The 20,316-nt window shown below is 38.7% G+C and overlaps 1 protein-coding gene across 1 annotated transcript; it reads left to right on the forward strand.

Annotated features, from left to right (window-relative positions):
• The first annotated feature begins 7,314 nt into the window (after positions 1 to 7,314).
• LOC149830490 (uncharacterized) lies at positions 7,315 to 9,192 on the forward strand. The gene is made up of 2 exons (XM_090015465.1): positions 7,315 to 7,597; positions 8,717 to 9,192. The coding sequence occupies exons 1-2, from the start codon at positions 7,315 to 7,317 to the stop codon at positions 9,190 to 9,192; spliced, it is 759 nt and encodes a 252-aa protein (XP_089871591.1).
• The last annotated feature ends 11,124 nt before the right edge of the window (positions 9,193 to 20,316 follow it).

Below are 20,316 nucleotides of genomic sequence, written 5' to 3' on the forward strand. Positions count from 1 at the left end.
CGGGCCTATAGAGTACAACGCGTCGCTCAGTAGGGAACGCCCCAACGAAATTCTCAAATTGGTTCATATTCATAAGGTATAACTAAATTTTTATGCTGGCTGTCACAGGCTTACCACAACCCTCCTCCTTTATCCGGGCTTGGGATGGAGTATTACGAAAATAACACTTTTTTAAGGATGTGGTGGACACTGTTACAAGCATCCACTGCATCAATGTTTGTTGAAATCATCGTCCCCCACATTCATTTCGTCCCATTTTGGGCAGGGGAGGGTGATTCAAAGATACCCTTAAGGACAAAATAAATTTCATGAAGAAGCAAAATGAATACCAAAAGTGAAGCAAAAGTGATGAGTGTTAAAAAGTAGTTCCAAGTGAGAAGCAAGATTCATTTTGGAAGCATGAAGCCAAAAAAGAGAAAAGTGAAGTAGTAGTGTTAAGTGGGAAGCATGATTCATTTTGGATGCGATTTTGGAAGAACGTGAGAAGCCAAAAAAGGAGACGGGTGGGAAGCAAAGGGGTAACTATTGGGGTCCTTATGGTAACTATGGGTAGTTCTATAAGGATCACTGCTCGCGAAGCGAAAGCTCTATCAGAACACCCTTGGCTTATCTGGCGAACGAAAACAGCCTGTTTGGAAACAAATCCAGACCTAGACAAGACACTCCAGTCCATGTTGACGCACAAATTTGGGTTGAGCTTAAGATGGTCCTAGTCTGAGACTTGATCCAAAGTCTTGTTCTCTGTTTCTCAGCATAACTGAATGTCTAATCGAACTTGTCGTCATGCAATTTTGGGACTCAATGGACAAGTTACCTTACATCTAGTCTTTTGTTTGGAGGTAAAGGCCAACCTATAATATACCGTAGTCAACAGCCTAACACCACCACTTTTGTTCTTTCTAAGCTTCTGACGATGTGCAAAATGAACAATAAGAAGATCACCTGACAGGTAAAACAGTGGCTTACAGTGATAATGTAAAACCATTGTTCTAAGAACCGTTGCGAATCGGCCTGAATGGCATGTACCGAGTCGGCTCAAAATCAATTTTCTAAAGTACTGATTCGATTTAAAGTTTTTTTTTTTTTTAAATTTTAATACTTTTAAGAGGGGTTTCAATATTTATTTAATATTTTTATTAAATATTAAAAGTCATGGCCCATGGGTACAGGCAAATGCAAATGTATTTGATTAGCTCTGCACCAATGTTGTCAGTATCGGTGCGTATTAAATACACTTCACTTCTGAATTGGCTAATTTTTAATAAATATAAAAATACTTAAAATAAAATTTTAATATCATTTAAATGGATTTAACAGTGTCATGTTCTGATTGACACATAATATTTTTTAATTATTTTTGGCATATTACTTGAGTATCGGCCAATTCACCTGAATCGTTGGCCAAAGGATACAGGAACGATACCGATACTGACAACATTGCCCTGCGCACTTCCTCCTATTTTTCAACATAGGACCAATTTTTAAATTATATAAAGTTTGTCTTAATATTCTGAAACTAAATTTTGCAGCCGTTTTTTCTTAGTTTCAAGTAAAAAGAAAATATGGAATATATTATACAAGACAAATTACAAATTCATTCTTTTTTTGGTACAGAGAAAAATGAGGTTAGGCAAACCACCATTTGGGGTTCGAACTTGAAACGTCCCAACACATGGAGACATGCGTTAACTGCTCCTGCCAAACAAGCATAGCCCCCGTTGGTGTCAAATTACAAAATCGTCGGCAAGGAATTTGGAGATTTTGAATCATATAAGGTGCAAACAAATGTGCCTCTTAAAACCTCACATGTATTCCCATTCTCACACCAACTTTAAAAGTATTGTCATTCCTTGTGTTCTAACCTCCATCCCCGTTTCATGACCACAATCTTCGGTCCAAACTGAGCAAGTTGGGGTGGGACCCATTTTCCCTCGGTCCATTGCCATTTAGGGGTGGCAATCGGGTCGGGTTGGCGGGTCGGGTTGGTGGGTTGGCGTGTCAACATACCTCAACCCGAACCCGAACCGTTTATTAAACGGGTCGGCTGTGGCAAACACTAACCCAACCCATTTAATAAACGGGTAACCTGACATGACCCGCCAACCCGTTTAATAAATGGGTTGGGTTGGGTTGGGAAAACGGGTTGGCGGGTCGGGTTGGTGGGCGGGTTGGCGGGTCGGGTTGACGGGTCGGGTTATCGGGTTGGTGGGTTGACCCACCCGCCTAACCCATTTATTAAACGGGTCAGCCGGGTTGACGGGTTGGCATACCCCTAACCCAAACGCGACCCGTTTAATAAACGGGTTAGGCGGGTTGACCAAACGGGTTGGCTTAAGCCCAACCCGAACCCGCCTAAGAGGCGGGTTGGCGGGTCGTGTCAGGTTTTGCCACCCCTATTGCCATCTATAAAGAAGGATTGGGGACGGGGTGGGACCAAATTTTTTTTTGAGATAAAATAAAAAATGGCTACAATTATTAATAAAAATCTATTTTATATGAACAAATCAAACTATTTGCTGCAGCTAGGGCTGGGCTACAAAAATGGATAAAAATCTATTTCATATGGAATCTGGGTTGGGCTAGGACTGGGCTTTTAAAAAAAAAAATTAACTAGACCGGGAGGCAGGACTGGGCTACAGCCAGCGCCCATTTATATCCAAATGGAAATGTTCTCATTATCATGGTTGTTTCAACCATAGTTAGCAATATATGTAATGAAAAAAAATGTTAAATAAAGAATAGATGATTAAAAAGGCTTTTCATTCTAAAAGATGAATAAAGAAAAAAAAGGCATAAAAGAATGAGTTATAAAAATGACAATGTTTGGTTTTAATTTATTAAAAAAGGTAAAAAAAAAAGGGACAGCTATATGAGAATTTTCTTTGATGATGAAGATAGGATATAGGTAGGGGTGGGCATCAGCCAGCCTGGCCCATTTTGTAATAAAGTTCATAAATTAATTCTTATAATACCAAAAATAACCTAGCTAATTATATTTTTATTTCTCATATAATCAAGGGGGATGAATGGACTTGTAGAAAATGGAGCCCTGCCCCGCTTCGCCTTGTTTGGACTGGGGATGGAGGACATGAAATGGGGATGGAGGTCAAAATCAAAACCTGTGTGGGGATGAAGGCAGGGATGGACTTACGCTTTACCCTGCTCGTCCTCGATCCCCGTTAACAAAATAACTCAAATATCTTTAGGTATGCTAGTGGACTGGGGAGAAACGGGACCCCGCCCTGTCTCGCCCCGTTTGGACGGGGGATGGAGGACATGAAACAGAGATGGAGGTTAAAATCAAAACCCGTGCGGGATGAAGGGTAGAATTTTGAGACAGGGCAGGGGTGGAGACCTTGTCCCCTAATAATCAATGCAACTAATTAGGTGAATAGTAATAGTTACCAAGTTACTATAAAACTAGCTACTCATGTATATAACGGGTTGGGTTTCGGCCCTGTAGCTAATGAGTCAAAACCTAAAACCTTGACCCAAACCCGATCCATGATGAGTTGGGTTGGCTTGGTCCACCAGGCTGCCCAGCCCATTGGCAGCCCACCCCTAGATATAGGAAAGTTGGAATTCGATCCATATACGAGAGTTTCAAAAAATATTATTTAAAAATATAATTATTCATGTTTCAAAATATTTATCTCAAAAGAATGAGTTTTTGTATCGATATTTTGAAACAGATAGTTTTTTTTTTTAATATTTCAAAGTTCTATTGAAAAACTTTATTTTAATGGGAGTTTTGCTAACTACGGTTTCAAGATTAGTCTCGCATATTGTATTGCACAGTTGGAAAACAAAACATCCAAGTTAGATTGACATAGTAAACGGTAAGTGTAGGGGAGATCATTACTATAGTCACAAATATCAGCTAATCTTTTAAAAATCTCACGATTTTATAGTGAGATTCTCAAAAGCCGATATAATCCTGCACAATGGGATATTTTCAAAGTATTGCCTATTTTGAAAACACCACATTATTAACATGATATATATATATATATATATATATATATATATATATATATATATATATATATATATATATTATGAGAGGGTGTTATGTATTCTCTCCCGAAGACGCAGGGTTTGCTATAGTGCATGTTCGGGGGTCTGAATGAGCGCCACATATATAAGCACGTGGGGCTCGTATCCCCGTGTGTGTCGGCATCGCTTAGCATCAGAGTCCGATGCGATTGCAAAAACTTAAGTACTCTTTCTCGTCATTCTCGCCATGAAACGATGGTTCGAGAAAAAGACAAAAATGTCTTCCATCCAGAAAAGGAAAGATGATCTTAACTCTTTAAAGTTCAAACATTCTGTTTTCGTATTAAGTAGTAAACTTCTCTGTTGTAACAAGTGCTCCTCGCAATATTTTGCCCTAAACATTCTGGATCACCCTTTGACAACGCACCATCTACTGTAACAAGAACACCCTTTGACAACACACCCATTGTTGTTGTCTGCTGCCACCAAAGCACCCTTTGTTGTCGTCTACTGCCACCAGAGCATCATTTATGGTCGTCTATTATCGTCGAAGCACCCTTTATCATCGTTTGCTCGTGAGAAATAGTTGAACTACCAGAGGAATCAACATTATGTCTATTGTTCATCATGATACCAGGGTGCAAGCGTCGAACCGAGTGGACAAAGAATAACAATTTATAACAGAGATAATGGTGGCAGCGTCAAATTTAATAGACAGAGAGCAGTGATTTACAATAAAGATCAAATCAGAGAGTAGTGATTTACAGTAAAAATCAGATCAGAGAGTAACGATTTATAGCAAAAATAAGATTAGAGAGTAGCAATTTACAATAGAGATCAGATCCAAGAGTAGCGATTTACAGTAGAAATCAAATTAAAAAGCAACAATTTATAACAAAATTCAGATCAGAGAGTAGCGATATATAGTAGAAATCAGATCAAAGAGTAGCGATTTACAGTAAAAATCAGAATAGAGAGTAGCAATTTACAACATATATCAGATCAGAGAGTAATGATTTACAATAGAAATAAGATCATAGAGCATCGATTTACAGTAGATCCTAGATCAGAGAGTGACGATTTACAGTAAAAATCAGATCAGAAAGTAACAATTTACAACAGAGATCAGATCTGATTTCTACTTTAAATCGCTACTCTCTGATCTGATTTCTACTGTAAATTGTTACTCTCTGATATGATATCTACTATAAATCGCTACTCTCTGATTTGATTTTTATTGTAAATCGCTACTCTTTGATCTGATTTCTACTGTAAATCGCTACTCGCTGATCTGTTTTTTTTTTTTTTAAATCGCTACTATCTGATCGAATCTCTGTTGTAAATCATTACTCTCTGATCTGATTTCTATTGTAAATCGCTACTCTCTAATCTGATCTCTGTTGTAAATCGCTGCTCTCTGGCTACTCAGTTCAACACAACCACCATTATTTATGTTGTAAATCGCTATTCTCTGTCTACTTAGTTCGATGCTTGCACCCTGGTATCATGATAAACAATAGACAAAATGTCGATTCTTCTGATAGTTCAATTAATTTTCACGAGCAGATAACGATAAAAGGTGCTTCGACAATAATAGACGACGTCAAAGGGTGCTCCGACGATAGCAGACGACGACAAAAGGTGCTCTGACAACATCAGACGATGACAAAGGGTGCATCATCAAAGGGAGCTCCTGTTACAACAGATGGTGCGTTGTCAAAGGGTGGTCCATAATGTTTAGGGTAAAATATTACGAGGAACTCCTGTTACAGCAGAGGAGTTTATTGCTTAGGACAAAAATAAAACGTTTGGACTTTAAAGAGTTAAGATCATCATCTCTTTTCTGGATGGAGGACATTTTTGTCCTTTTCTAGAATCATTGTTTCATGACGAGAATGCATGGCGAGAAAGGGTACTTAAGTCTTTGCAACTAAACCAAACTCTGATGCTAACTGATGCCGACACACACAGAGATACGAGCCTGACATGCTTACATACGTGACACTCATTCGAACCCCCAAAGACACACCTTTGTGTTAGGGGGGGGGGGGGTGGCATATAACCTGCTTCGATATATTGTTATATACCAATGGGGGCTTCACTTGTCTAATAGGAGCAACTAGTGCATGTCACCTTGTGTTGGAAAATTGCAGTTTCAAAACCTAATGGTATAGGGGTCTATCTAACCCTCGCTTGTCTCTCTTTATATATAATAGTTTTATTGTTATATTTTTACAATTTAAAATATTAATTTAAACACATTTTTTTGATTTATGATCTTAAAAATTTTCCTTTGTTGAAAAAATCTTGGTAACAATGATATGAAGATGCTCAAAATGAAAGATGCCAGATCGAAATCCACCTCAACCAAGATGTATTGTGTTTCTTTCGCCGGTCGGTTTCCTTTAGGCATGGGGGTTGATGGACTCTCCACCCATCAAAACACACTACAACAAAGCAGTGGATTAGCGATGACCTAATTTCGTCGCTAACCGGCTTAGCGACGGATTAGCAACTATGTAGCGACAGATACCTTACGTCGCAAATTTTTTGATGCTAACTAGCAACATCATAAATTCGTCGCCCGTTCTGTCGCTAATTGCGATGACATAACGAACGACGAATTCCATCGCAAATCCGTCGATATTAATAACTGTCACTAAGCCGTCGCTAAATTATATGTGTAGCGTCGGATATATCCATCGCTAATCCATCGCAAACAAGAAAAAAAAATTATTTAAAAATCAAATATCGAGAATGCTACCATTTATATTTCCTGTAAATAAAAAACAAAGTACACATAAAATTACATATAAAAGGAAACTAAAACAATTAATCGTTCCACTTTAAAAATTCACAAGTTTAAATAGTTACCATTCAACAATTACATTTTCAAATAAAAAAATAGAACAAATTCAACACATTAATCTAATCACCGCCTAAGTTTTGTGCATCTTCTTGTTCATTGCCTTAATCTGTCCCTTCAGCTTCGCTACGTTGATTATCGCCAGCAACCTACACATGAAAAGAATAGTCAGTATTGATAAACAAAATATATTGAAATAAATTATACACTATATGTGATTCTATCATGTGCTCATATGTATTCTAAGGCAGTAAAAAAACTCTATATATGATTCTATCATGCTCATATGTGCTCTAAGGCAGACAAAAAACTCTATACTAATTAAGTACAAGGCTAGTAAGAAAGAGAGTAAATGGAGAATGATCTCAACATTGAAGGCCCAACATTGTATGGAGAAAGGTTGTGAGGCCTTTTTTGCTAGTGTTTCGTTGGTAAAACCCAGCACGACCCCGATGAAAGACATGAACGTGTTTTGCGAGTTCATAGATGTGCTTTCTGATAACTTGCCAGACCTACCACCTGCAATGGAGATCGATTTTTCTATAGAGTTGGTGCATGGTATGGCCCCAATATCTAGAACTCCTTATCAGATGACCCCTGCAGAATTGGAAGAATTAAAGAAGCAACTTCAAGAGCTGATGCACAAGAGATTTATTAGACAGAGCGTTTCACCATGGGGTGATCCAGTGTTATTTGTTAAGAAGGATGGATCAATGCGCTTGTGCATTGATTATCGTATGTTGAACTAGGTGACGATCAAGAATAAATATCTTCTTCTATGAATCGATGATTTGTTTGATCAACTTCGGGATGCCAAAGTTTTCTCAAAGATATATCTTTGATCTGGATATCACCAATTGAGGTTCAAGGAGTTAGATGTGTTGAAGACAACATTTAGGACACAATATGATCACTATGAGTTTTTAGTGATGCCCTTTGGGCTAACCAATGCTCCAATGGCATTCATGGACCTGATAAAAAAGATTTTTTGACCTTATCTGGATTTGCTTGTGATAATCTTCATTGATGATATTTTGATCTATTCAGAGAGTGAGGAAGATCACAGAGAGCACTTGAGGATTATTCTTGAGACACTTAGACAACATCAGTTATATTCAAATTTTTTTAAGTGAGAATTCTGGTTAGAGTAGGTGATGCTTTTAAGACATGTGATCTCAAAAGATAGGGTGTCAGTGGACCCTGCTAAGATAATTTTACCTCGATGTTTATACTCTAAGGAAGATTTTCGTTAGAATTTTTAGCTTAACTTGTTCGAATCTTGTAGTTTTGGAATTGCATTAGGTGGAAGCAGTCTTAGACTAGAAACAACCAAAGAGCGTGTCCGATATTCATAGTTCTTTTTGTCTTACAGGATATTATAGAAGATTTATTTAGAACTTCTCTAAGATAGCAACATCGATGACCAAGCTACTTCGTAAGGGAATAAAGTTTGTATGGACTCAACAGTGCAAAGAAAGCTTTTAGGAGTTAAAGAGGAGGCTTACTTCAGATTCAGTGCTTATCCTACCTTCAGGCCATGGAGGATTTGTGGTCTATAACGACACATCAGGTACATGACTTGGATGTGTACTAATTTAACATGACAATGTTATAGTGTATGCTTCATGCCAACTGAAAGTGCATGAACGAAACTATCCCACATATGATCTAGAATTGACAACTATAGTTTTTGTACTTAAAGTGTGGCGACACTACATGTACAGAGAGCAGTTCGAGGTTTTATCTGATCATAAAGTCTTAAGTACATTTTCTCTTAGAAAGATCTTAATATGAGGCAGAGGTGGTGGTTAGAGTTCTTGAAGGATTATGATTTTTTCATATCCTACCACCCAGGGAAGGCTAATGTAGTGGCTGATCCATTGAGCAAAAAACCAGGAAGCCTTGCAAGCATGATCAACAGTGAGTGGAGATTACTCGAGGACCTGATCGATTGGAGACATTTTAACATAGATTTAGGTCACATTCAGATTGCAAGTCTAGCTGTGCAAACCAAACTCGTGGATCAGATTATTGCTCAACAGAAAGATGACCCATGCTCCACAAAGATGGTTGAAACATGCAAGCAAGACGAGACAACCCTACATCTAGAAGAAGATGGTAGCATCTGGTACAATCAAAGGCTATGGGTACCAGAGCATCAACTACAGAGGGAGCTACTTGATAAGAGGCATAGAACTAAGTATACTATACATCCAAGTAGCACCAAGATGTACATGGATATGCAGAGGAACTACTGGTGGAATGACAAAACAAGAGATATCACAGAGTATGTGTCGAGATGCTTAGTTTGCCAACCGGTCAAGATATAACATCAGAGACTTGACGGAACACGACAAATAATAGAGATACCTTAGTGAAAGTGCAAAGACATTACCATGGACTTTGTGGTAGGTCTGCCTAAGACACAACACCAGTATGATACTATATGGGTCATAGTAGATCGCCTTATGAAGTTGTCACACTTCTTACCAATCAGGATGAATCAGACATTAAAGAGTCTAGTGGACTTGTATATAGATGAGATCGTCATGTTACATGGAGTACTTGTCTTAATTATTTTTGATAGAGATCTGAGATTTACATCCAAGTTATGGGGATAACTTCATAAAGCTTTGAGGACAAAGTTTAAGTTTAGCGTGACTTTTCACCCACAGACGGATAGACAGTCGGAGAGGACAATCCAAATGCTAAAGGACATCTTGCTCGCTTGTGGTTGGAATGAAAGGGCGATTGGAGTAAACATTTGAAACTAGCCGAATTCACCTATAATAACAATTATCATTCAAGCATTGGTATAGATCCATACAAGGCTTTATATGGGCGACCTTGTAGGTCCCCAGTATATTTGAATGAGATTGGTGATCGAGCTATCGAGTCACCGATAGTCCTGCAACACTACACTGATAAAGTACAGTTGATACAAAAGAGACTTTTAACCGCTCAAAGCTGTAAGAAAAGTTATGCAGATTCAAAGCGTTATGAAGACTCATTTGAAGTTAGGGATCATGTATTTGATAAGGTATCTCCAACCAAGAGTGTGTTTCGGTTTGGAAAGAAGGGTAAGCTAAGTTCGAGGTATGTAGGACCTTTCCTCATCCTCAAGAAGATTGGAGGCGCAACCTACAAATTAGCATTCCCGCTCCAATTCTCGAACGTCCACGATGTTTTTCATGTGTCGATGTTAAGAAAATATGTGTCGGACCTGGTACATATTATTCAATACGACGAGGTAGAAGTGCAAAAGGATCTCATGATCAAGGGGCGTCTGATAGAGATTTTGGACCGACGAGAGCAAGTGTTGCAAAATAAGACGATTCCTTTGGGAAAGTTACGATGGCAACACCATGGACTCGAAGAATGTATATGGGAGCTGATAGCGGAGATGAAAGTGAAATATCTAAGCCTATTTGGTATGTAACCCTAGCAATTTTCAGGAAGAACTTTTTTTAAGTGGGCTTGGATGTAATGCTCTTGATTTTTTGAGGTTTTTTGTGAATATTTCTATAAGTGATAATTTGATAATGATAATACATGTTATACAATATGAGTAGACTAGGTATTAGTTTAGGAGATTGAAAAAAAATAAATACACTCAAAACGACAATGGTTTTGAAAAATATATATTTATTTATTTTAGTACTAAAGCAGGTTGGAACAAACCGGTTTTAGTTATATCTGGTTTGGTTTAGGCCTGATTAAACCAGATCAAACCCGAACCAGGTCCAAGTGCAGCTAAAAGCTTACTAGTCTTAGTCAGGTATGCTTATGTTGGACTTATTCCACTAACTACTACCATGCTTAGCATGAAATCCGTACTCCAAAAATAAGAACACTTCTATTCTCATACATTAAAATCATGATCTCTAAACTCCAACAAAGCAGTCCTAGATATCAACAACTAAGTGAGTGTGTGAACAATAAAATGTTACATCTAATAAATTAAATGACATGTGATGCGCTTGCATCACTTACTCACCACGGGTATTTACTCGATTTGCATTTTTTTTGTCACTTAACACGGGTGATTGAGCACAAGCGAGTTTCGTCGAGAAATCTGCAAAAAACACTGTTTTAAAATGAAGTCACCACCTGCCGAAAAAAAAACATGGCAAATGAAAACATCTTGCATAGGCCTTGAGAAGCACAACACCCAAGAACCTACCGAAACCGCAGGGGGTCGACCCTCTGCGTTTCCGGTAGAGGATCCACACCCTGCGGTTTCGGCAGGCGATCGACTCCCTGTGGTTTTGGCAGGGGGTCGACCCCCTGCGGGTTCCGGCAAGGAGTCGACCCCCTGCCGTGTCCGGCAGGGAGTCGACCCTCTGCCGTGTCTGGCAGGTGGTCGACCACCTACCGGAACCCGCAGGGGGTCGACCCCCTGCTGAAACCGTAGGGGGTCGACCCCGCTGCCGGGGTCGACCTCCTGCCGGAAAATGCAGGGGGTCGACCCCCTGCCGGAAAACGCAGGGGGTCGACCCCCAATTCATTTAACAGTGGGGGTCGAAAATACCTGCGCTTCCTCCGGGCGGCGACAGAAGGTTGACGGAGATCGGCGGCCGACGAACGGTGGGGGCCGGAGAGAGGTCGACGGGACGGATAGGGCTGCCAGAGGGAAGGAGAGGGCGGCATGCGAGAGCGGGAGCAACAAACGAAGAAAGGAAAAAGAGGGTTGTGATTAGGGCTTATGCGACATTTAGCGACAGCTTAATTCCATCGCTAAGCCATCGTAATTCAAAACATGAAAATGGTGACAGAATAGATTACGTCGCCCAGGTCATCGCTAATTAGCGAAGGATTATATTCTGTCGCAGCTCCATCGCTAAATGCCACGTTTATTACGACAAAATATTCTCTTGCAAAATCCGTCGCTACTTAGCGACAAATTGTGCGAGGGAATATAATCCGTCACTATTTTCGTAAATTTCACCAATTATAGCGACAGATGTGTTTCTCTCGTTAATCCGTCGCTAATTAGCGACGGAATTCTTCCGTCACTAATCAACTATTTTTCTTGTAGTGACAATGAGTACGCTCATCATGATCTGTTCATTTTAAACCATCCCCATGCTGGTGTATCCGACATATGATTGAAAAAAAGTGGGGGCACAAGTGATGGGCATTGCATTCGTACAGGCTTTGGATGTTCGTCTAGACCGTTAGAGCACACTGATCTGATTCCATCTCTTGGTAAAATTTGTATTCATGTTTTGTACTTTCTGGGCTCAAGAGAACGGAGGATTCGTTATTTATGTTGAGATGGCAGCTCGTGATTCCGTGGTTCACTATTAAAGTTTCATGTGGGTGCCAGCCACACATAATTTAACCTTTAGTGATTTCCATGGATTTTGTGTTCTTTTTTCTTGGATCTAACCCTACCGAAGTGATCTACTCTTGAATCATCGAATTTTGATGCATAAATAAGATTTTTTTAAGACTTTGAAATCAATGACTCATAATCTTTATAAATATAAAGCATTCAAAAATTGCATTTTTTCATTATAAATAAATCATCCAATGGTTTATTCTTAGCAAATTGATCATGCAAAGCATGTGGACGTGGATTTGCAAAAAAAGTGTTGGAAATGCCCATATTTCTATTTCTCATACTCTAGTGACTCATATATATAAAAGTGCATGGTAGCCTGTGCAGCTACCTATGCAACTACATGGGACAACCACATAAAAAAACACATGTTTTTTCATTTTTTAGCTTTGGCAGCAGTTTCTGACCGTCACTAAAAGTCCCAGCATTTCTAAAGGTCTTAGCGAAAACTGGAATCTGAAATCTGTCACTAAAAGCCTCATCAAACACTGAAGACATTAGTGACAGGTTTTTAACCATCGTTAAAGGTCTCAGTTTCCAATGAGACCTTTGACAACAGTAAAAACCACCGCGTACAAAACCATGTGTTTTGGCGCTGACTGTCCATCAAGGCCCTCGATGAATAACCAATAGAATCTCACTCGCAGCTGCACACTTAAGGGTTGCACAACTATCACTTTATATATATATATATAGTGGTAGCTGCCTGACTACTTTTGAGTCTGACCTCTAGACTCCTGCCAGTGAATAGGGGTTTTTAGGATTTGTTTGCAAATCTGACCCTGCAGGGTTGATTTGTTAAGAAATGACACTTGAAACATGTTTTTTTGACAAAAAATAAATTTTTAAGCATTGAATATTTTTTAAAATTATAGACCATTGATTTTTGGATCTTATAAAAACCTAACTGGGTATTGTAATTGGACGATTCAAGAGTCGATTCCTATAAAATCAAACATATATTTAATATTTGTATAGTCAAATTTAAAAAAAAAATTAAAAAATCCTTTCAAAGCCTAGTAGGCTTGTGGTAAGCTCAAAAAATGGTCAGTCAGCTACCTCTCTCTCTCTCTCTCTCTCTCTCTCTATATATATATATATATATATATATATATATATATATATATATATATATATATATAACTTGAATGCTTTGAACCTCACTGAGGACATGACATTGGATAGAAATGAGTGGAGGAGAAGGATTCATGCTGAGGACCCAAAATGATTTTGATTTTGGTTCATATCGTCGACCCCAATTGTTTGGGATGAAGGCGTTGTTGTATAACTTAATCCAAAGCATGTTTGTTTTTCTTTGAATGGCAAACTGGGGTTAGGCAGACTCCACAAGTTACACAGGTTTTGAACTTGCAACGTCCCACCACATGGTGACGTGCACTAACAGTGCCTACCAAATAAGCGGAGCCCCCCATTGGTACCAAAGCATGTTTGTTGATAGAGAGAAGAAACATAATAAACATATCCAAAAGATCCTATTAAGCCTATGGCATTAATCAACGTTGTAGGTTTTGGACTTTGTATGGCTTCATTTATATAGAGAAAGAGAGAGCAGTACAACTTTGAGCTACCTTCAAGATTTGATTGGAAGCATCTTACCCTTGCACCGTTGGCTCATCGTGGACCTTCCATGCTTCTATCTTCATCTCCAGATCCTGCCTTATTTATTTGTCGGCTACTCTCTCTTTTCTGTCACACACGATTCCCAACATTTCACCACCATGATCTGCTCTTTGACACTTGGCTCGGGGCGCCAGCAATCCCCCTTGTGGGATTCTCAAGCAGTTGCAGCTGATTCCACAGTAGGACTATTTAGATCTCAAGCTTTTCATGAGAAAAGGGAAGAACAACAGTTATTCACTGTAACCAAGGAGGTGGAAACCCATTTGGGTTATGATGATACACACCTGAGGCTGGGCTGTAGTGTGGGCATTAACTGCAGATCAGAAAAGGGAGTTAAAAATAACAAGGTACTAAACAACACCATCTCTAGCACTTCCATTAACAAGGTTGGTGATCCATCTGCTGACAGAAATTTTGGTAGAGTTTGTGTTGCTTGCAACACTACCAAGACACCTTTATGGCGATGCGGTCCTCAAGGCCCTAAGGTATCATGATCTATCAATCTGTTATCTCAATTTCATCTATCTATCTATCTCTAAAACCTTGTATCTATTATCACATTTATTATGCTATTAATGGGAACAACTAGCTCATTAATTATTCAATCGCTACCTGGATCACCACCAGTCCCTATGCAATGCCTGCGGAATAAGATACAGGAGGACTAAACGTGCTTTGGTTGCTGCTGCTGCTGCTGCTAAAGGGTTTTCGGGGAGTTCATCATTTCGCGTACTTGATGAGCCCAACCTAATGATGATAAAAAGGAAGAAGCGATGCCGTGATCCTACAAAGTTCATCGGAAAGAAGAGCACTAAGCTAGGCATCTCAGCTTATGCAACGGAGAGTATGAGGCAGGATACGAGAGAAGGATTCTTCTATTCTTCAATGCACTTGAAGCTCCCCGTAAGCATAGACGGGCGCTCGGGGTTCCACAAGGTGTTCCCCAAGGATGAAGAAGAAGCAGCCATGCTCCTTATGGCTCTATCCTGTGGCATTGTTCATGGCTGAAGTAAATGTTATTGCGTTTTTCTTTAGTTTCTTTTTCTGCTACCTTGTGGTAAAAATAGAGGATTTGATACTAAATAAAAGGTTCCTCTTTTTGTCTGTTGAAGAAATCATTGCTCGCACTCGGTATGTTGTTGATTTTCATGAATGAACTCAAGATTTTCAGTATCCAATAGCTCCAAGAGTGATCACATTTGTGTGCATTTGTAGTTGGCATGTAGTGAAGTGATTTAGCAATCTAGTCATTTGTGATCACGTGAACTTGAGGAATATTTGTTGCCAAAGAGTCCTTGTTGCTACTGATATTTTTTGTTTTTAATAGGTTATATCTAAACCTAAAGATAATTAAGATTCAGAACTTGTGGAATATTTGTTGCCAAAGAGTCTTTGTCCACACTTGTGGAGGGGTGACAACCAATTTTCCTATAACAGTTGGGTTACATTAAGGACTTTAAGCTCTTTCCTATTTGCTACAGTGATGAATGAGTTTACGAGATTCATTCAAGAAAATGTGCCGTGGTGTATGTTGTTTGCTGATGATATTGTTTTGATTGATGAGTCTAGAGTTAGGGTTAATGCTAAGTTAGAATTATGGAGACAGACATTGGAAGCAAGAGGTTTTAAGCTGAGTAAGAGTAAGACAGAATATATGGAATGTCGGTTTAGTAAGCAACGAAGTAGTGATGAGAGTGTAGTGAAGCTTGGTGAGCAAAAAATACCGGTGGATGATTGTTTCAAATATTTGGGATCTATCATTCAAAAGTATGAAGAAATTGATGGAGATGTAAATCATAGGATAAAGGTTGGGTGAATGAAATGGAAAAGTGCAACTGAAGTGTTGTGCGATCGTAAAATGCCATTTCGGTTGAAGGGAAAGTTTTATAGGACGACTATTAGGCCCGCTTTACTATATGATACAAAATGTTGGGCTGCCAAGAGACATCATATTCAAAAAATGAGTGTAGTTGAGATGCGTATGCTGAGATGGATATGTGGAAATACAATAAAAGATAAGATTCAGAACGAGGATATACGTAAGAAGGTAGGCGTTGCACCCATTGAAAATAAGATGAGAGAGAATCGTTTATGGTGGTTTGAACATATTCGGCGAAGGCCTAATGATGCTCCGGTTAGAAGGATGGAGAAATGAGAAAATATATTAGTTAAAAGAGGTCAAGGTAGGCCTAGGAAGACATGGATGAAGGTCATAGGAAAGGATATGAATGCTTTGAACCTCACCGAGGACATGGCATTGGATAGAAATGATTGGAGGAGAAGGATTCATGTGGAAGACCCAGAATGATTTTCTTTTTTGGTTCATATCGCCGACCCCAATTGTTTTGGGATGAAGGCGTAGTTGTTGTTGTATATCTAAACCTAAAGAGAAGGGTGCAAATACACCACGTTGGAGCATAAAGGCTGATTCTGCGTGGATGTGATCCTAGCCCAAAGAGATCTGAATTACCTAGAGCCACTGAGACAGCCTTGTCAAATCTCCTAGGCTTAGGGCCTGCCAGTTCAAAGATTTAAGAGCAACCGGATGAGAGAGAGAGAGAGGATAAGGTTGGGGAAATTGAACAAAGTGGATCAGGATCCAAGCATGCATCCATCCAGCTATACAAACAAAATTCATTTAACTATATGTGATTTATATGTAATAACATTATTTATTATTCTCTCTCTAAAAAAAACTGTGATGTAAAAGAATATAGAGATGGTCCATCTTTTTACTAGTGCAGTAACCTGTTCCAAATCCGAGAACCTATAACGGGTCTCAAATTAGGAAGGGCTGGACCAGGTCTTATTGAAAGTCTGAGCACACTGGGAAGGCCAGACCATAGTTGCACATGAATTAGGGCAGTTGGAAAGTTTGCTCAACTTTTCACCTAACAGGGAGTCCGGTTCCACTCATCCCCTAAGTCATCCCCCTTTTTGGGATTTCATTGATACAAGTTTCAATCAAATAAGACTTCATAGATGTGATCTACAGCATCCATTTAGTGAAGATCAACATTAGAATCACCCGAATCGGGCTTGTTTGCAGGATTTTTTGTTAATTCAAAAATCAACGGTGGAAAAATACAAAATTTTGAGATAAAAAATTATACTTTTTCATAAAAAAAAGTATGATCCACGGGTAGATTCTTACTAAATGGACCATGTTGAACCCGTGTATGAGGGCAGATTTGAGCAAAACAAGTTGCATAGATAAGATCGCAGAGGGTTATGAAGATGGGGATGAGTGGAACCAAATTGCTTAACAGGAGCGAATAAGGTAAATTGGTGGGTTGCAATATCAAAGTAAAACACCAATACAAGATGTGACACCTGTCCTGTTCGAAGTAGATGTGGGTCTTACAAGGCAGGACCAGTGTCCCTTTTATGTTGGATGTTTTTCTTAATAATGGAACTGGATCTACTCAAGTACCCATCCCTAATTTCATACCCTAATGTCATATCCACAGCGAGATTTAATTATTGCAGGTTGTTTTCATCAAATCTGACCCTGCAGATGTGATTTAGGTGCTCTGTTTAGTGAATATTAGTATTTTAATAACCGGAAACTGACTTGTATGTAAGGTTTTTGGCGATTAAGAAATCAACAGCTGCAAAAAACAAACTTGCAACAAAGAGATCTCACGAGGGGTATGACATTAGGGCATGAAGATAGGGATGAGCGGTTCAGATCCAATCTTCCATTTAACATGGTGGCAATGAAGATGAAACTCAACAAATTACTACTCTCGGATGGAGAAAAATGAGTTGGGCAAAACCCTGGAGCAGTAGTTTGTGGATGCATGTTAAATCTCAAGCCATTCTCACATAGCTCCAAAGGAATTAATGAATCATGGATTCTTCTTGGCAGGTTGGCATGGTCCAGACCCTAACAATCTATGGCACATAGATACGGGTGCGGATGCAAGTGCTGATGCCTCACTTTAAAAAAACTTGGGTGCGAAAGTGCGAGGAGGGTATATATATATATAACAGTTTTAAATTAACACTACATGCGTATGTGTGTGCATTTATGTATTTATATATATAATATAGATAAAACTGGACTTGGTTAGGTTAACTGAATATACTTTTGAACAGAAATAGACCTCAATGTGGTTGACTTTCCCAGACACAAAAGAAGCCCTGTCCAAGTGTCGCACCCACATGGGTGCAGGTGTGATGCGGTTGCGGTGCCCTGTTAGAAGAGTCCGTGTTACCGAGAGAGAAAACCAAGCTTAAATGACTGAGTTTTTGTTTAAACACTGATTGAGAGCCTTGAATTGGAGGTGCATTGCAGTTTTTATAAGACCCTCTATTGCTTGGAAGCAGCATGATGTGGTTTCCCCAACACCCTCTGCTCTTTTGGTGACAGTGTTGCCAAAACACTTGCATTCAAGATGGCGTTGGCAGCCCTAACACCATATTGCAACACAATGTACAAGAGAATGATTTTGGCAACTCCATGATCGTCAACACCACATTAACCATATGTTGGCAACATCAAGTTTTGGCAAGACCATATTTTGGCAACTTATGGAAACAGTATTTGAATCCCAATGCAAAGTTCTCAAATAAAGCTCTATTGATAGTAATCCTACGCATTTGATGTTATATAATCTCTAAACTTCACTTTTCGTAACTCTGCATCCCTCTAAACATACGTATTTCCATGACATTCACGGTCCCTTGTCCAACATTCCAGGAGTTTTGATATTTATATCATTCTTGCAAAATCGTCTTTTAATTGCAGAGGCACTCGCCCTATCACATAACATTTTACAACTCCCTTGCAAGAAAAGAAAATTGAACACGAGAAGGTGGCAGTTGACAAGGACTACTGTAGAAAGACCATGAATATGAACCACTGGTGGTGGTGGAAGATTGATTGGAGAGTTGGGGATTATTAAAAAAAAGAAACAATTGAAAAATTATTATCCATGATACCTCTGTATCTATTTTTTTCTCCCTTATCTCTTTTTTATTTAATTTTGTTTTTTGAATACAAGACATCTAATAGTAATCATAACATCGAGATCAAATTTTATTTGTATTCAAATGATAACTTGAATTTAGCATTAGATTGATTTTAATGCTAAATTAGAAGTTAAACATTAAATGCTAAAAAGAAATTCTCCGTACTGGAATCTTAGAGAGTTCTGATTTAAAACCAGAACTTGAAGAAAAGATAAAAGGAAATAAGACAGTTTAATTTTAAAAAAGAAAAACTAACAAAGAGATGACAATGAGATTCAAAAGGTTGGTCTATTGCAGATCAACACTGGATCTAAAACAAGGAAAATCAATCAATAAACTAAATGATGGATAAGAAGATGAAGAAAATGATAAGAATTAGAAAGAAAGAAGGAATAGGAACAAGATAAATAGGAAATGATAAAAGGAACAGAAAAGGAAAAATGATAGGCTAACAGAGGAAGGGTGCAATCAAGGATAAATAAGCTCAGAAGGGTGCAGGTCAGACTTGGAATCAAAGTAAGAATTCTTATCTCACCTTGCTGATACCAAAATAATTCATGGTCAGAAAAGAAGATGGAATCACGTTGAAGGAGAGATGCTCCTGGCACCTGTTGACCTCGTATGTGAGGCAACATAAGAAAATCTTATTTATATCAGAACGATAAATAAGGATAAATAGACACATTACAATTAAAGTTCTGCCTCTCATAAGCGGCATGAAACCTGAAGATGAGAGAGAGAGAGAGAGAGAGAGAGAGAGAGAGAGAGAGAGAGAGAGATGGTTCATGCAAGATGATGTAGATGAAGAAGAAGATGATGTTCAATAAGAATATGACAATATAATGATGATGATTTAGAGATGTAACTAGCTGTATTAGTCAACAGTTAACTAGATATCAAATCCAAACCTAAAGCTTCTGCTTCCCCATGCTCGAATTATTACCCATCTCGCCTGTTACAGCCAACTATTTTAAGAGAATTAAATCTTAGGTGCTACACAAAAGAGGATGATGAAGAGGAAGAAGATGATAATGATAATGATAATGATAATGCTGTTCAATAAGAATACGATGATATAATGATATGCTGATTTAGGGATGAAACTTAGCTGTATGAATCAACAGTTAACTAGGTACCGAACCCAGTACCAGGGCTTCAGCTTCCTGGAACTTGAGTTCTCACCCATCTGGTCTATTACAGCTAATTGTTTTAAGAGTCAAAATGTTAGATGCTACACAAAATAATTCCCTTCAGGTGCACTAATGTAATGTCTAGATAGCGTGAAAAAGTGAAACAAAGAAAGGGTATGACTTTTTTTATATGAAAAGCATCAGATACACAGCTGGCAAAGCTGTACAGGTGTACAAAATTGTCAAAATTTCACCTTTAGCTGGAGAGAATTTTCCCATGTATGGCTATGAAAATCATGCAGAAATATAAAAAACAATTCTCTTGTTTGGAATAACATGGGAAGGTCCCAATAATACCTAAT

This window comes from Nuphar pumila, chromosome 8, assembly GCF_984573655.1.
Source record: "Nuphar pumila chromosome 8, dmNupPumi1.hap1.1, whole genome shotgun sequence".
Lineage (NCBI taxonomy): Eukaryota > Viridiplantae > Streptophyta > Magnoliopsida > Nymphaeales > Nymphaeaceae > Nuphar > Nuphar pumila.